Source organism: Melozone crissalis, unplaced genomic scaffold (assembly GCF_028551555.1).
Source record: "Melozone crissalis strain CALT ecotype California unplaced genomic scaffold, PUWL_Pcris_2 ptg000014l_1, whole genome shotgun sequence".
Classification (NCBI taxonomy): domain Eukaryota; kingdom Metazoa; phylum Chordata; class Aves; order Passeriformes; family Passerellidae; genus Melozone; species Melozone crissalis.
This window is the reverse complement of record NW_026535792.1, coordinates 15,295,841-15,311,076: the sequence shown is the minus strand read 5'-3', so window position 1 is coordinate 15,311,076 and position 15,236 is coordinate 15,295,841. Positions and strand designations below refer to the sequence as shown.

The 15,236-nt window shown below is 39.9% G+C and overlaps 1 protein-coding gene across 1 annotated transcript in view; it reads left to right on the top strand.

The window, feature by feature from the left end:
• Nucleotides 1-15,236, top strand: part of HERC1 (HECT and RLD domain containing E3 ubiquitin protein ligase family member 1) — an 82,823-nt gene that overhangs the window by 60,669 nt on the left and 6,918 nt on the right. Inside the window, exons 51-70 of the mRNA XM_054272421.1 lie at nt 478-683; nt 1,603-1,730; nt 2,879-3,006; nt 3,592-3,792; nt 4,612-4,742; nt 5,693-5,892; nt 6,362-6,476; nt 7,022-7,168; nt 7,680-7,781; nt 7,907-8,080; nt 8,382-8,675; nt 9,344-9,409; nt 9,531-9,656; nt 10,074-10,212; nt 10,684-10,865; nt 11,466-11,621; nt 12,126-12,248; nt 12,817-12,919; nt 13,612-13,781; nt 15,043-15,181. Of these exons, the coding sequence (XP_054128396.1) occupies nt 478-683; nt 1,603-1,730; nt 2,879-3,006; nt 3,592-3,792; nt 4,612-4,742; nt 5,693-5,892; nt 6,362-6,476; nt 7,022-7,168; nt 7,680-7,781; nt 7,907-8,080; nt 8,382-8,675; nt 9,344-9,409; nt 9,531-9,656; nt 10,074-10,212; nt 10,684-10,865; nt 11,466-11,621; nt 12,126-12,248; nt 12,817-12,919; nt 13,612-13,781; nt 15,043-15,181 (3,030 nt within the window). The remainder of the gene's footprint in view (nt 1-477; nt 684-1,602; nt 1,731-2,878; nt 3,007-3,591; nt 3,793-4,611; nt 4,743-5,692; nt 5,893-6,361; nt 6,477-7,021; nt 7,169-7,679; nt 7,782-7,906; nt 8,081-8,381; nt 8,676-9,343; nt 9,410-9,530; nt 9,657-10,073; nt 10,213-10,683; nt 10,866-11,465; nt 11,622-12,125; nt 12,249-12,816; nt 12,920-13,611; nt 13,782-15,042; nt 15,182-15,236) is intronic.

The following is a 15,236-nucleotide window of genomic DNA, read 5'->3' as shown; positions in this document are numbered from 1 at the left end:
GCTATTGAGCCTGGTTATGCCTCCTTGATGAAATTAAGGAAGGTAACAGCTGATTACCATTACCTGAGTGCTGTCCTGTGTCTGAGGCAGAAATTTGTGCTGCCTGTCCTCTGAGATGTCAGGGAGCCACAAAGAAACAGCTGTGCCTCCTCCAGGCTGCTGCTGGGATAGAGAGGAAAGGACAGGACAGTGACAGTGGCAGGTATCTGTCAGTGGAGGCTTTTCCAGTTTAGAAAGCACTCGCTCTTTGACCAACCATTTTCATATAATGGGAATAAGGCTATTTGGAATTCTATTCTTTTTCTTTTTACTGTAGTTCATGTAATTGCAACATTGTGTTAAGATGCTTGTTAATCTCTTTCTGGAAATGCTGGCTGTTGCTGCGTTCACTCATGTAGGCATCATCTCACTGTTTTGTCTAAGCAGGTTTAATTGCCCATTTGTATGCCCATCCTTGCTATGATCCCTCTGCTGTAGGCCCTCTGGAGCTGGCGAACGCGCTGGCCGCGTGCTGCCTGTCGTCGCGCCTGTCGTCGCAGCACCGGCAGTGGGCAGCGCAGCAGCTGGTGCGCACGCTGGCCGCGCACGACCGCGACAACCAGAGCGCGCCGCAGACCCTCGCCGACATGGGCGGAGACCTGCGCAAGTGCTCCTTCATCAAGCTCGAGGCTCACCAGAACAGGGTAAGCGTGGCTCCCTCGCTGCACCCGCTGCCCTGCTCCCTTTGGCACAGCACAGGAAAAGGAACAAAGCATCATTTTACAGTTACACTGACTAAAATGATTTCCCACAGGAAGTAAGTTTTTGGAGATAAAGTTGTTGCACCTCTGATGCACAAACCCGTTCGGCTTCTTTGAGGCTTCATTTAAGAGGGTCATGAAAATATTGTCATGATATATCAAGGCAGCAGAATCACTCTGAATATTTCCTTGGATTTTAATTTGCATTAACTTTTCTGTCATTATAGTTAACATATTTGTGCAGTATTCTGTGCTGTGATGGTGTTCACAGGGGTCTCAGGTTGAGGGAAGAGACAACGATCTGACTCCATGTTTCAGAGGGCTTCCTATATTATGATATATATTACATTAAAATTATACTAAAAGAATAGAAGAAAGGATTTCATCAGAAAGCTAGCTAAGAATAGAATAAGAAGGAATGATAAGAAAGGTTTGTGGCTCGGGCTCACTGTCTGAGCCAGCTGGGCTGTGATTGGCCATTAACTATAAACATCCAACATGGGTCAGTCAAAGATTCACCTGTTGCATTCCACAGCAGCAGATAATCAATGTTTACATTTGTTCCTGGGGCCTCTCAGCTTCTCAGGAGGAAAAACCCTAAGGAAAGGATTTTCCATAAAAGATGTCTGCAACACTGTGCAATAGCAGCCAGTGGAGCATGGGGCTGTATGAAGTGTGGCATCCCTATCGAGCCTGCTTAATTGCAGTAAATAATGCTGTAAAAGTAGAAAAATACGTCTAGTTTGGTTGTTACAGGGTGTTTCAATCACTGTCTCACTGGTTAGTGTTTGCTTAATATTAGTGAGCAAACATACCCAAGTTGTAAATTCCAGTTTTGCCATGGTTATTTTGGTATTTGTAGGTCATGACATGTGTTTGGTGCAATAAAAAGGGACTTTTGGCAACAAGTGGGAATGATGGCACCATCAGAGTGTGGAATGTGACAAAGAAGCAATATTCACTGCAACAGACCTGTGTGCTCAACAAGCTGTAAGTTGATCCTTTACAACAGCCAGATATTTAATGTAAGCTGTCATTGTGTAAAATACTGCAGGATTGGCTGTTATCATTATCTCCTGCTCTTAAAATCTCTCATTTGTTTTCAGTTGCATGCAAAATAAATAGGTTAAAACTTAGAACTAAATGTCAGCCTGGTAAGAGTCTCTATAAAGAGATCATGTCAGTGCTGTTTAAAAACATCCTTAATTAATTGATATAAGGAGACATGGGTAAAAAAAAATGGTATAGGACTGTCATGTAGCAGAAAAGTGAGTGTCCCTCCACTGGGTTCCAGTGGACAGCTCCAACATATAACATGATATTGCAAGTCATTGATTCAAGTGTGAAAAAGTAATTCTGACTCCTGAGACACAGGAGTATCTAAATGTAATTCTGCGTGGGTATCTTGGAAGTACTTTTTTTGTCATTTGGGTGTGTCCAGAAAAGAAGAAAGCAAAAGGAAAGATTAAAATCTGATTCTTTAGTGAAGCATAGTTGAATTTGGAAGAATAATGGAACAATTGTGAACTACTAGATTGTTTTGTGACAATTTTTTAGTGGTTGGCTTAGTTCTTGTTTGCTTGCTGGTCTGAGATGTGGCCTTAAAAGAGACAACCAGAATGATATAACAATATTATATCCTTCATTGTTCTGGTACTAAAAGCAGTAAAAAAATGTGGCTGTTGTGTATGATCTAAAGGGTAGTCAAAGGTATCTGTGGCGCTATTACAGTTAGACAAAGCAGACTTTAAAATGGAGTTTTAGAATAGTGTAACAGGAGGAAGAGTTTGAAGTAGAATTCATAGTAAGATGTACCTGTTTTCTTTCTTGTCCATGCTATTGTTTCATTTCATGACTTCCCAGAAAATTTTGTCTTTGAAGATGTTGAATTTGAGATTAAATAGGTAAAGAGTTTCCATTTGAAACCTAATTTGAAATTTCTGAGAAATAAGTAGTATCTCATTCTGTAATTTGAAGTGGGTTTAGAGGGAATGTAGTACTGTGAGCAGAAAAACATTTTATGTAAATCTGCTGCAATGGTGGGATTCGAGGTTCTAGCACAGATATTTTGAGTTCTAGGTTTTCCTGTCTGCTTATAGGAAATGTCCTCTTAATTTCATTCTTTTATTCTATTACAGAGAGGGTGACTCTGAAGAAGGTCTGGGGTCACCCAGTGACCTTAGTTTATCTCTTGTCTGTTGGAGCATCAGTGGCAAGTACCTGGCTGGAGCTACAGAAAAGATGGTGAACATCTGGCAAGTCAATGGTATGTCCTGAGCTGCCTGTGGGTGCTTCCTGGTCCAGCATGGAAATATGGGGAGCTGCCAAGTCACTGCATGTTTGTTTACACCAGTGTTTAACTGTCCAGTTAAATGCCTACCATCTCCCATAGTCTCTTGTGAACATGTTTAATTTGAGAAAGGTGCTGACCCCAAGTGGATATGTGATACACGTCTTTGAGAGGAGGACTTTTAGTCCCTGTAGCTTGTAAACTTTATTTTGTTGCTTTGCACTTAGAAACATCATGAGTTACTGTGCCTATGGTAATAGATAGTCCCCAAGAAAACTATAAATTTACTGGGTACTGAAGAATTCAGCTTCCTTCCGTAGCAGAACCACCTAAATTGAATGATACATGAGATTTGTTGCCTAGATTTTGTGTCTGCATAGATTAGCAAACCATTGCTTTGTATTCTTGTAACTTAGGTGAATTTGTAGTGTGTCCTAGCTCTCAGTAAGATCTCTTTAATTTTTTTCCCATGGAAAAAGAAAACTTTCCCAGGGGAAAATATTACTGTTTTCTTTTCTTTATGAAAATGAAGTAGTTTTAACAGGCTTTTTGATCTCCTAGGAGGAAAAGGCTTATTAGATCTTCAGTCTCACTGGGTATCTGCACTAGCCTGGCCAGAAGAAGGGCCAGCTGCAGCATGGACAGGAGATGCTCCAGAATTGTTGTTAATTGGGCGCATGGATGGATCTCTGGCTCTTATTGAAGTTGTGGATATTTCAGCCATGCACAGGCTGGAACTGGAGCACTGCTACAGAAAGGATGGTAAGAGACTGCATCAGTATTTGAAATTAAAATTGTGAACACATTCCCACTTTTTATTAAAGAAGTATATAATAATTTTTGGGTATTGTTCATGGGATATGATTTCTAGTTCATGGGAGGAGAAAAGTCTGTGGGATCTTTATCTGCATCCTGATTCCCCCACAGCAGAGGCAGACAGTGGGTAGTAATCTGGTAAAATCCTGCCATTCCTTGCCCTTGTGGACAAACAGTAGTGATCCCCTGCAGTGTCTGCTCTGTCTGCAGATGGCCTGCAGAGTGTCATTGGAACTCCTCAATGATTGCATTTTTCCTTTATAGCTTCAGTCCCAAAGGACATCAAGTAGCAGATTTTTGGTAGTATTGTGTGCTTTTGCATCTGGCTTCTTCAGGAAGCCTCACAGATATTTTTTGGCAGAATCAAGTGAAGCAATATCTACTTGCTAGGGGAGGTAAGTTGTTTTCAGAGCATTTTTTAGAAGCCTATCTCAGATACATGTATAAGATTCAGTCTACTCTTTTTCTTTTACCTGGTATAGTTCTTTTCAGTATACCAGGAATGTAAATTCAGTTTTTTCATAAAGAGAAGAATGAGAAAAGTAGTGCAAAATAATCTCAACAGCTGTCATTAGTGACACTCAGTTTTATCTTTATCATATGAGTTCAGGAAAATTTTCGGACCAGAATATGTTAAGTGACCTTGGTGGTGGTGGACATTGTTATGCACTTCATAGATTAGACAACTGCACTGCAAAAACCTCTTTGGATTAGGAGTGAAGTTCAGTTTAGTTTAATGAATGTTTGTGCTGTCTGTTCGTGCAGTGTCTGTCACATGCCTGGCCTGGTTCAGTGAAGACAGACCATTTGCTGTTGGCTATTCAGATGGAAAATTGCTCCTAGGAACAAAGGAACCGACTGAGAAAGGAGGAGTCGTTCTCATTGATGCACATAAGGTAGAGCTGGTCTTTTTTAAACTAATGTACACTTTTTGTGGGTAAAAATTTTATTTGTAGGTAAAATCTGTTTAAGCTGTTCTCTCTATTTGAAAGCTATTTATAAAGACAAGTGAATGTTATTTTAAAAATTCACACCTATTTCTGATACACATATTAATGTAATGTACTCTGAAGGAACAGTATACCAAATGTAAAAAAAATAAAAGAAAGATAAACTTGATACCCTCTTTGCTATCAGACACTGTGGAGTGTATGTACATACAGTGATGGAAGTGAATTAAGCACACAGCTGTACATTGACTGGATTTAAGACTAATTGTTTTACTTGGTAAGAGTGCTCATAATAAATTTTTATTTTGATTATGTCACATGTTTCTGTTTAGCTTTCTGTGCAAAGCAAAAGGTGTTTTTCTAAATATGCAGTTGCAAAGATTTAGAACCTTTGCTTGGCCAGAATGTAATAATGAGTCATTAATAATCCATTAATTATTTGTTAGGCTAAGAGCAGAATTCCTCAAATGTAGGTGTAGTAAGAGCATCCTGATTAGCTTCCAAGAACTGCTCTGGTTGTGTGAAGCAGGACAGTCCCACACTGTGGCAATAAATCTGTACTTGCCTTCTTGCTATGGGCTGTCTTCTTTTCCTACCTCAGACTCAAAGCTATTTCTGGGGAAAAATAATCAAGAAGGGTTTGCAGTAAAAAGAAAACATCTTTTTCTATGTTTCCCATTTAGTTTCTTTCAGCAAACTTTTTAAAGTCTTTTTAATTTGATAGTTCTGAATTGTGGCATTATGACTTTATAATTGCAACTCTCTATCTGTGATTTATATGAGAAGAAAATACTTTTGTTGTTAGTAATTAAAAGTTACATTAGCTCTGAGAGTTAAATCTCCTCCTCATTACTGTGTTACTTCATACCAACTTTTCATTTTTTGAAATCCAACAGGACACAGTTGTTAGTATGAAGTGGGATCCAACTGGTAAGATTCTCCTGACCTGTGCCAAAGAGGAGACAGTGAAGCTCTGGGGGTGTCTGGGAGGGTGCTGGAGGCGCCTGCACTCCCTGTCCCACCCAGCCCTGGTGAATGGCATTGCCTGGTGTGCTCTGCCAGGGAAAGGACCCAAGGCCCAGCTCCTGTTAGCTACGTGAGTCATTGCTTTGTTGTTGTTTCTGTAGCTCTTCTGCAGGAGTTTTCTTCCAGTCTGTAGTGTCAGTAGCAAAGAAAAGGGTTTGTTTTTAAAAAAATAATATTCTTTCAGTAAGTTACTTGTCATGAGATTTATGAAATTCCAGAATTCAAATAAAAAGAGTGACCCAGCTGTGTTCTCCATGACTTGTGGATGCTAGTCCTGCTTGGAATTTTTTTGCTTCATCCAAATTTTTTTTCTGAGAATATGTTGTTAATAGAAATGGAAAAGCTACAGCGTGTGAGGAATAGGAAAAAATTGCACTGACCCATTGGGAACAGGCCCTTCTACTTTAGATTGACTGATGCAATGTGGTTTTATAGGAAGGTCCTGAAGACTACTGGTATATAAGTTAATATCAGACCCCTGCTATTTTGTTAGTTAATATCTTTATTTTGTTTTTCTAATGTCACTTGCCATGCTTTAGGGGATGCCACAATGGTTTGGTGTGTGTCTGGACTGTTCCCCAGGACATAATAATCACATTGCCGTCCAGCTCAGCGTGCTCAGAAGGATGGTGGGAACAAGAAACAAGTGCCAAGGTAAAAGGACAAAACTTGGTGTGTAAGAAATTCTCTTTGCTCTTTGTGAAGTTGAAAGAGGAGAAGAATATGAGCGAGTTACTTGAATCTCAAAGTTTCCTGAGAGAAGAAATTTGCTAAAAAAAGTTTACATTGCATTGGTGTATGTGTAGGCAGTTTCAGAACAGGAAATTGAAACATTTATTTAAGGTTAAGGCTGAAGATTATATTTTGGTCTGTTTTCTTTCCTTTAAAAGTTGATCAGTTTATCCTAAAATTTAGTGAGAGTTCAAAGTTTTTTGTAGATAAAGAGTGAAGATTTTCACCTACATAAATTGTAATGTGACCACAATTTGATGTTGATGGTATTTTGTAAGGGGAAGAAAGCTGATAATGTGATCAAGTTATCTATAAAATATTGTCATGGGCCTGGGTGTTTTTAAATTATTTAGTGGAACTTTGCTGTGTGTGTGTATGATCAGTATTTATTGCTGAATACAGACATGTCATGCTACTCCATTTCCTGGAAGTAGTGCAGCGTTCCACAAGTGTGTGTTTGCTTGCAGGATGGATACAGGAAGGCAGTGGAGGTGAAGTGTGTGTTCCAGCTGAGAGGACACATCACTCCTGTCCGCACTGTTGCTTTCAGTCCTGATGGGCTGGCCTTGGTGTCTGGGGGCCTTGGTGGCCTCATGAATATCTGGTCTTTACGGGTAAGATCATCTTTGTGTGCCTTGATTCTCATTCTTAGTAAGAGTATCTGACCTGGTCAAGGTACCAGACCAACTTCCACCTCACCACTTGTTAGATGCATTAGAGAAAGTGTGGTGTAAAATAGTGTTATAACATCATAAAGTATAAATTGAAATTGTACTTAGCATTGAAGTACTTTATGGTTCAGTATTGATTGATTCTGTAGAGTTGGTCATGTTAGTTAGGCTTTGCAGAACCAGCTGCTTTTGTTATAGTTAAGAACAATATTCTCTTATGTTGAGGACTCTAATTTAAAGCGCTAGATAATGTGGATTATTAAACACTTTTAAATCCTTAGTTATATTATCTCCTTAATATGATAAAAATGAGGAGTTTCTGCTTTTAGATTAAGCTGTTCAGTTTTTAATAATAATTGAAAGCTTGTGAGAGTATCATCCCTCAGGAATGTGTATGCACTTGAACAGAGCTGTAGCTCTGTTTGCACCTGACTCCAACCCCTTCTCTCCCTAGGACGGTTCAGTGTTGCAGAGTGTTGTGATAGGGTCTGGAGCTATCCAGACTGCTGTGTGGATCCCTGAGGTTGGAGTTGCTGCCTGCTCTAACAGATCAAAGGTGAGACAGAAATGTTTGAGCCTGTGTGTTTTCTGGCCCCTATGGAAACCAATCAATGGAGCTGAATGATCCTGCTATGTGAATTTTTAATTTCTAATGTGACTACTGTGACTGCTGTTGAACAGGACGTGTTGGTGGTGAACTGCACCTCGGAGTGGATCTCTTCCAATCACGTGCTGGCGACGTGCAGGACTGCTCTGAAGCAGCAGGGAGTTCTGGGCTTGAACATGGCCCCGTGCATGCGCGCCTTCCTGGAGCGCCTGCCCGTGATGCTGCAGGAGCAGTACGCCTATGAGAAGGTAGGAGAAGTGCCAGTGCTTATTAGCATTCATGGCTGACAGGAGTTCACTCTTTAGATCTCTGGTTTCAGTCTTTCACCAGAGAACCCAGAAGACTTTCCTACCTTCTATTTGAAGTATCTTTCACTATTCTCAAATTATTAGTCTCCTAATTTGAAAATATTTAAAATATTAGAAAAACTTTGTTTAAGCATTGGGGGAAGGTACTGTTTTACAGGGCTAGCTTTTAAGGGCTTGTATTTTGAAGTGATTGGTGTATGTTTCTAACTGGTTGTTCCTTTTCCTCCCTGCTGCCCTGCAGCCCCATGTGGTGTGTGGCGACCAGCTGGTTCACAGCCCCTACATGCAGTGCTTGGCATCCCTGGCCGTGGGGCTGCACCTGGACCGGCTGCTCTGCAACCCCCCCGTGCCCCCCCACCACCAGAGCTGCCTACCTGACCCCTCTGCCTGGAACCCCACGGAATGGGCCTGGCTCGAGTGCTTCTCCACTACCATAAAAGCTGCTGAAGCCCTGGCCAAGGGAGCTCAGTTCCCAGAGTCCTTCACTGTCCCAGACCTGGAGCCTGTTCCAGAGGATGAGCTTACTCTCCTGATGGTAAAAGTTGATATATTGTCTTAACAGCCAAGTGTGTTGTTACTGAGCACACACTATGATGCAGTGAAATCCCTGAACTGTAAATATTTATATTTAGTAATATAAGCACCAGCAATAAGTTTATTTTTTAATTAACTGGTTAAAATATACTGTTAAGATTGCTCTGTCTGTGTGTGTGTGTAATGAGTGCTAGTCAGTTGCACATTAAAATACAAAACAACCCAAAACTGTGACAGTAATTTTCATGTGTGATAGGAAGAAATACAGAGCTTTGTAGTGCTGTTTTAAGAGTAACATTTTGTCACATTCTCATGCTGAATTATTTTGCTGGTGTCAATTGTCTTCATGACTTGTTATGTAAACCAAACCAGAAATTTTTATTAGGAATTTTTTATAAGCAAGCTTATAACATTTCAAGCCAGTGTTTGCAATTGAAACTTCAAAAAGCCCTATGCATCAGTAAGTAGAAAAAGATTACTTCATCATGAATTTAGTTTTTCTTCCATTGATTTGGATCACAAGTCATGGATAACAGTGTCATTGCTAGTCTGCATGCATTTTTGTTTAGAATAATTTAAATATTGTTCTTAGGAAAGTATATATTGTATAACAAAAAAGAATGTGCATCTCTTGTGCTGAACATGGTAAATGTGGCTTTTGCTTTGTAGGATAACAGTAAATGGATCAATGGCATGGATGAACAGATCATGTCTTGGGCAACATCAAGGCCAGAGGTCAGTAAAATTGATCATTTGGAGAGTTTGAGGTGCTTTGGAGGGGTTTTTGTTCTTTTGAAATGTGGCAAGCTGTTGGAAGTGCACTTGTTCTAAAGGCTTCTTTCATGCTCTTCCCCAGGATTGGCACTTGGGAGGCAAATGTGACGTGTACCTGTGGGGAGCAGGACGGCATGGGCAGCTGGCAGAGGCTGGCAGAAATGTCATGATCCCAGTGGCAGCACCTTCATTCTCCCAGGCCCAGCAGGTGATCACTTAGAACCAGTCATGATTTCATCATTTGCCATCTGTTGTTTGTAAAGCTTGTCAAAATCCCTCTCTAAATGTCTTTTCAATTTGTTGTTTGAATTAACTCTAAATATCTCAAAACATGGGTTTCACTAGAAAGGAAATCTTAAATTATTTAACAAATTCAAACCAAGAAGCCACTGAAATCTGACAACACAGAATTATTTTATGTGAACGTGATTTTAAAATACAACTTTCACGTAATACATGTGACAGTTAGGCTTTCTGAAATAGCATTGGCTTGATGGAATACTGTCTTGATATATTTGCAAAGAAAACAAATTAAAAGGAAATGGTGTGCTGTAATGCAGGTATTGCAGCAATGCTGCATTTATCATATACTTTATTAACATTCCTTCATGTCTTTCTAACCTAGGTGGTTTGTGGTCAGAATTGTACTTTTGTCATCCAAGCCAATGGCACAGTTTTGGCTTGTGGTGAAGGGAGCTATGGGCGACTGGGACAAGGAAATTCTGATGATCTTCATGTCCTAACTGTCATTTCAGCACTGCAAGGTAAAACTGTTGTATTTGAGAGGAATCCAGTGATGGAGCATAAATAAGCATTTTGGTAGTTAGTATAATTTTTTTCTAACAAAATAATTCTGATGCTCTTCTGCAGATTTACTTGTTTAAATATTGTAGTTTCTAATTTAAAATTTGAACAAATAAACAAGATCTTCATATTTCTTTAAGATTTAAATAGTATGTTAAAATTCTTTTAAGAAAGCTTCAGGGAAAATTGTCTGCTCAAATTGGGAACATTTAATTTCAGTACTAATGGCAAGACAGAAGTGTAAGCTCTCCATAAGAAAACAAAGATTTTGTTTGAATTAAAAGTAAATTAATTGCTATAAAAAGAAACCTTAGTGCTGTTTGTTCCTTTCCCCAGACCTAACTGGCTGCCACAAAGCATCCATGGATAAATCTATGTAAGAGTTTGCTCTAGGCGATGCTAAGCTTTGTTTTCTCACTTGTCTTTGCTAGGCTTTGTTGTGACACAGCTGGTGACCTCCTGTGGCTCTGATGGACATTCCATGGCTCTGACAGAAAGTGGGGAAGTCTTCAGCTGGGGAGATGGGGACTATGGCAAGCTGGGCCACGGGAACAGCGACAGGCAGCGCCGGCCCAGGCAGATCGAGGCTCTGCAGGGAGAAGAAGTTGTGCAGGTTTCAAAATATTTCTTTCTCCTTCCAGCTGCAGGCCTGGGAACCCAGTGCTGTAGAACTGCATGAAAACAGGCAACTTTTTAATTCTCTGGGCTTTATGAACCAGGGTGGTTGTTTCCAGTTAAAGCATGTCAATACCACAGATATATTAATTGACAGTTGGTACTGGAGAGGACTAAAAATAGAGCATGGAAGAAAGGGGTGATTTAAAGATGATCAAAATGCTGACATGATCTATAGTTTCCCTTCATCCTCATCAGGTGACTTTGACCTACAAAACTGGTCACCAAGACCTCCTCCTCAGTACTAACAATGCACACATTTGCTTTTGACAGGAGGTTTCTTTATAAAAAAAATTAGATAATCACACAGCAAATTCTTCATGCAGATATCCTCCAGTCCCCTCCATACCATTGCCACTGAAGAGAGTTAAGAGATGAGTTGCTGGAGAAATCGTTAATACTAAAATGTCTGTATTTTAGCTCTTTAAAAAGGAATATGTTTTAGGGTCAAGAGAGGTACTACATATGTACATGTAATAGTCAATATAAACTTCCAAGTATAAAATGTGTGTAAAAATAATTCTTATTTTACTTCTAGATGTCATGTGGCTTCAAGCACTCAGCTGTGGTGACAGCAGATGGCAAACTTTTTACCTTTGGAAATGGTGATTATGGTCGATTGGGGCTTGGAAATACTTCAAATAAGAAACTTCCAGAAAGAGTGACAGCGCTGGAAGGTTACCAGATTGGCCAGGCATGGTTTATCTAATATTAGCATTGTATATTAGTTTAAAGCTTGTGTTTTTAACATACTTAAGTGTTCAATTGTGGTTTTTAACCATGGCTTTTATTTTGATTATGATGGCAAAATTTGAGTATGTATGATTTTTTAAATACTTACTTTCCTGAGTCTTTTGATCATCTTTGTGCAAAACTGCCTATATTTTTAACATTTCAAGATTTGGGCATTTTTACACATGAATTAATGAGATTTTTAAATGTATTTTTAAGCAGGGAACATGTTTGCCATAATACCATCCTGTGGTTCTGTGAGCTGAGATAAAACAAGTGTTGATAAAACACTGCTGTATTTTTTCAGTCCTAAGGGTCTTTAAGACGCTCATAAGCAGTGGAAGTTTTAGTGGTTTTACAAGGATAGTTCATTTGTAAAACACAGTTTTTCTTCTTAAAGGTAGCTGGTATGTTTGACTCAGTAATCAGCAAAAGCAGTGGTAATAACATTATATCTCTCACCCAGGTTGCCTGTGGCCTCAATCACACTGTGGCCGTGTCAACGGATGGCTCAATGGTTTGGGCTTTTGGAGATGGAGATTATGGTAAACTTGGTTTGGGAAATTCTACTGCCAAGTCCTCACCACAGGTTAGATTCCCAAGGAAATTATTCTTTGCATAAACTTTCAGTGCTCTTAAAGATATTGCACAGCGTTGAGCGTGTGATTTGCAGATGTTATTAATTCCATGCTGTTGTTACACAATCTGGCACAAATATTTCTGATGATACATTATGCTGAGCCTGGTACTCTCTAGAATTTTGTGTAAATCCTAGCAACTGTGACCCAGTAGCAGTATAAATAGTCAAAATCTGAGGATTATCTTAGAAAAGAGAGATTTCCTTTGGAAACTGGGGAGAAGGTTGTTTCCACACCCATCTGCTTCTTCCCATGCCGCTCCCCCTCACTTCCAGGAAAAATAGATATTTTGAATCATCGTTCATAGAATAAGGTGTTCATTCCATTGAAAAAAAAAATGTTTCTGTTTCCTGTACTAATTTCCAAGTGTTAATTAAAATAGTCCTACAATATTTGTGCTGCACAGTGGGAATAAAAAAATTTTTTTTGGAAGCAGGAGTTACAGGATGAATTTTTGTTTGCTTTCTGTTTATAGCCCTGTAATACTCTAGCTTGTTTTCCTTTGACTTTACCCTGTAGAAAGTGGATATTCTTTGTGGAATTGGAATAAAAAAAGTTGCCTGTGGAACTCAGTTCTCGGTTGCACTGACAAAAGATGGTCACGTGTATACTTTTGGCCAAGGTAAGACAAACTGCTCTTTTGACATTTCCATGTTTAGAAATAAACATGGAAATGTGTAAATTGCAGGTGAAAAAGAAGAATATTAAGACATGTTTCTAAGATTGATCTAATGCTACTTTTTAGAAACATGTTGCCCTAATGTAAATTTTGAAACTTGAACAATGCAATTTTAACATACACCTGAAATCCAGATTTGTAGCTTTGTCTAGTTTGATCTCAGAACACCTTTCATTTTGCTAATTTACTTTTTGAAGAGCATTTTCCTAGAACTTATTGAATTTCACACATCCAAAACCATTGGTTTACTTCAAAGTTTGTGTTGTCTAATGAAGTGCACATACTTCACACGTTTAACAGTCTGGGCAGCAGTATTTCCATGTGCACTAAATGAAACATGCATAAACTTCTGAAGTCAGTTAATTCATGTTTGTTATAAACCCATGCATTTAGATCTAGAGGCCTTGGTTTAGTAGAATTTGGTCTTGTTTCTGACTGACCATGGATAAAGTGTAAACAAGCACTGTAGGCAGCACTAGTTTGCAGGGAACACCCACACTCTGTCCCTAAAGCGTCTCCCTCGTGTCCCAGCCCCAGGGCTGTACAGATCTGCTGTCTGTCCCTCCCCTGCTTGTGCTGTAATGAAATTCCCCAGAGTGCTGCTTGCTCCTGGAGCCTGGTGCTTGCCCTTGCAGATCGCCTGATCGGGCTGCCCGAGGGCCGCGCCCGCAACCACAACCGGCCGCAGCAGGTGCCGCTGCTGGCCGGGGTCTTCATCGAGGACATCGCCGTGGGCGCCGAGCACACGCTGGCCCTGTCCTCCACGGGGGATGTCTACGCCTGGGGAAGCAACTCCGAGGGCCAGGTACATCCTGTTCCCTGCTCCTGACCTCTGGGAGCCTCTTGCTGCCCTTCACAGCTGTGCTGGGCATGGCTTTCCTTCGGCTTTCCTTTGATTTTCTTTCCCTCCTTCACCCCTCAGCATGACTGTGTTTTAGGCGATTCCCATTATTTTCTTGTTAACTCTCTGTGCTCTTCCATGGTACCAGTTTGGGAAAGCACTCCAAACATGCTACCTAAATTACTCTAATTCTAGCTTTTTAGAAGAATTGCAGATTTTCTCTGAATTCTTAAGCTGTCATCTTTTCAACATTAAAATATTTATGGTTGATGTCAATCATATTTTTGAACTCTTTAGATACTTTCCATAATGGAAATATAAATGAACCTCTTCAAAGGAATGATTTTTTTTAAGTCAGAAAAAACGTGGTAAATGAGAAATTCTCCTCCTTTACCACATACATTACTCGAATTTTTCTACTGCAGGCTACAAATTTTACTGGATGTATTAGCTACTGATGTTTCAGGAAGTTTGGGCAAGCTTCATTCTGTGGTGTTCTAGGATTGAGTTTTTGAGAAGCCTTGTTGAGTAAGGTGTTTGGAATAATTTTTGAGGAACTTATTTGAGGTGTCTATTTTAAATTACTTTTATTAGTGGCTTTTTTAATATGGTACTTTGTATTTTTGGACGAGAAAAAATAGTGTAAAAATGTAGAGAAATTCATTCTGAAAGCTGTTTATATGATTTTCCTTGTGGTTCAAAATACTGGTTTTATATGAAGTGGGGGGAAAAAATACCCTTTTGTGATATGAAAATTTTAACTCACAGAATATGAAATTAGGATATGATACTCGGCGAAAAGTCACAACAGCTTCAGTAAATGTTTACATTTACTAAAAAAATCATCTGTGTTTTTGTAAACCAGGATTTACATTCTAGAACAAAAATGCTGTTTAAATAGCACAGGGGAGATGTAGGAGCTTTACTGTCTATGTATGAGAGACTGAAATACAGGACTTAGCAGCATGGATCAGATCCTCAGTCTGGGAGATTTTTTGAGAAGTCTCCAGCTGTTTTCAGGTCTCTCTGACACTTGGATCTGTTACTCTTGTTGGGTGCAGGTGCAGCATTTTGTCAAAGATAAAAGGTGAATATATATAGATGGCAGATATTTTTTACCACAATATACGCTGTAAACAAATACGATTTTTTTATCATCTTCTCTGAATTCTTGCTTGGAGAGTTGTAGCAATACTGTCAGTTGTTGATTGTTGCCTTTTGGCAGCTGGGGCTGGGCCACACCAACCACGTGCGGGAGCCCACGCTGGTGACGGTGCTGCAGGGCAAGAACGTGCGGCAGATCTCGGCCGGCCGCTGCCACAGCGCAGCCTGGACAGCTCCGCCCGTCCCCCCTCGCGCTCCAGGTGAGCAACTGGGCTTTGGTCTGGCCTTTTCTTTAGTCCTGGTGTCTCCTGGGCT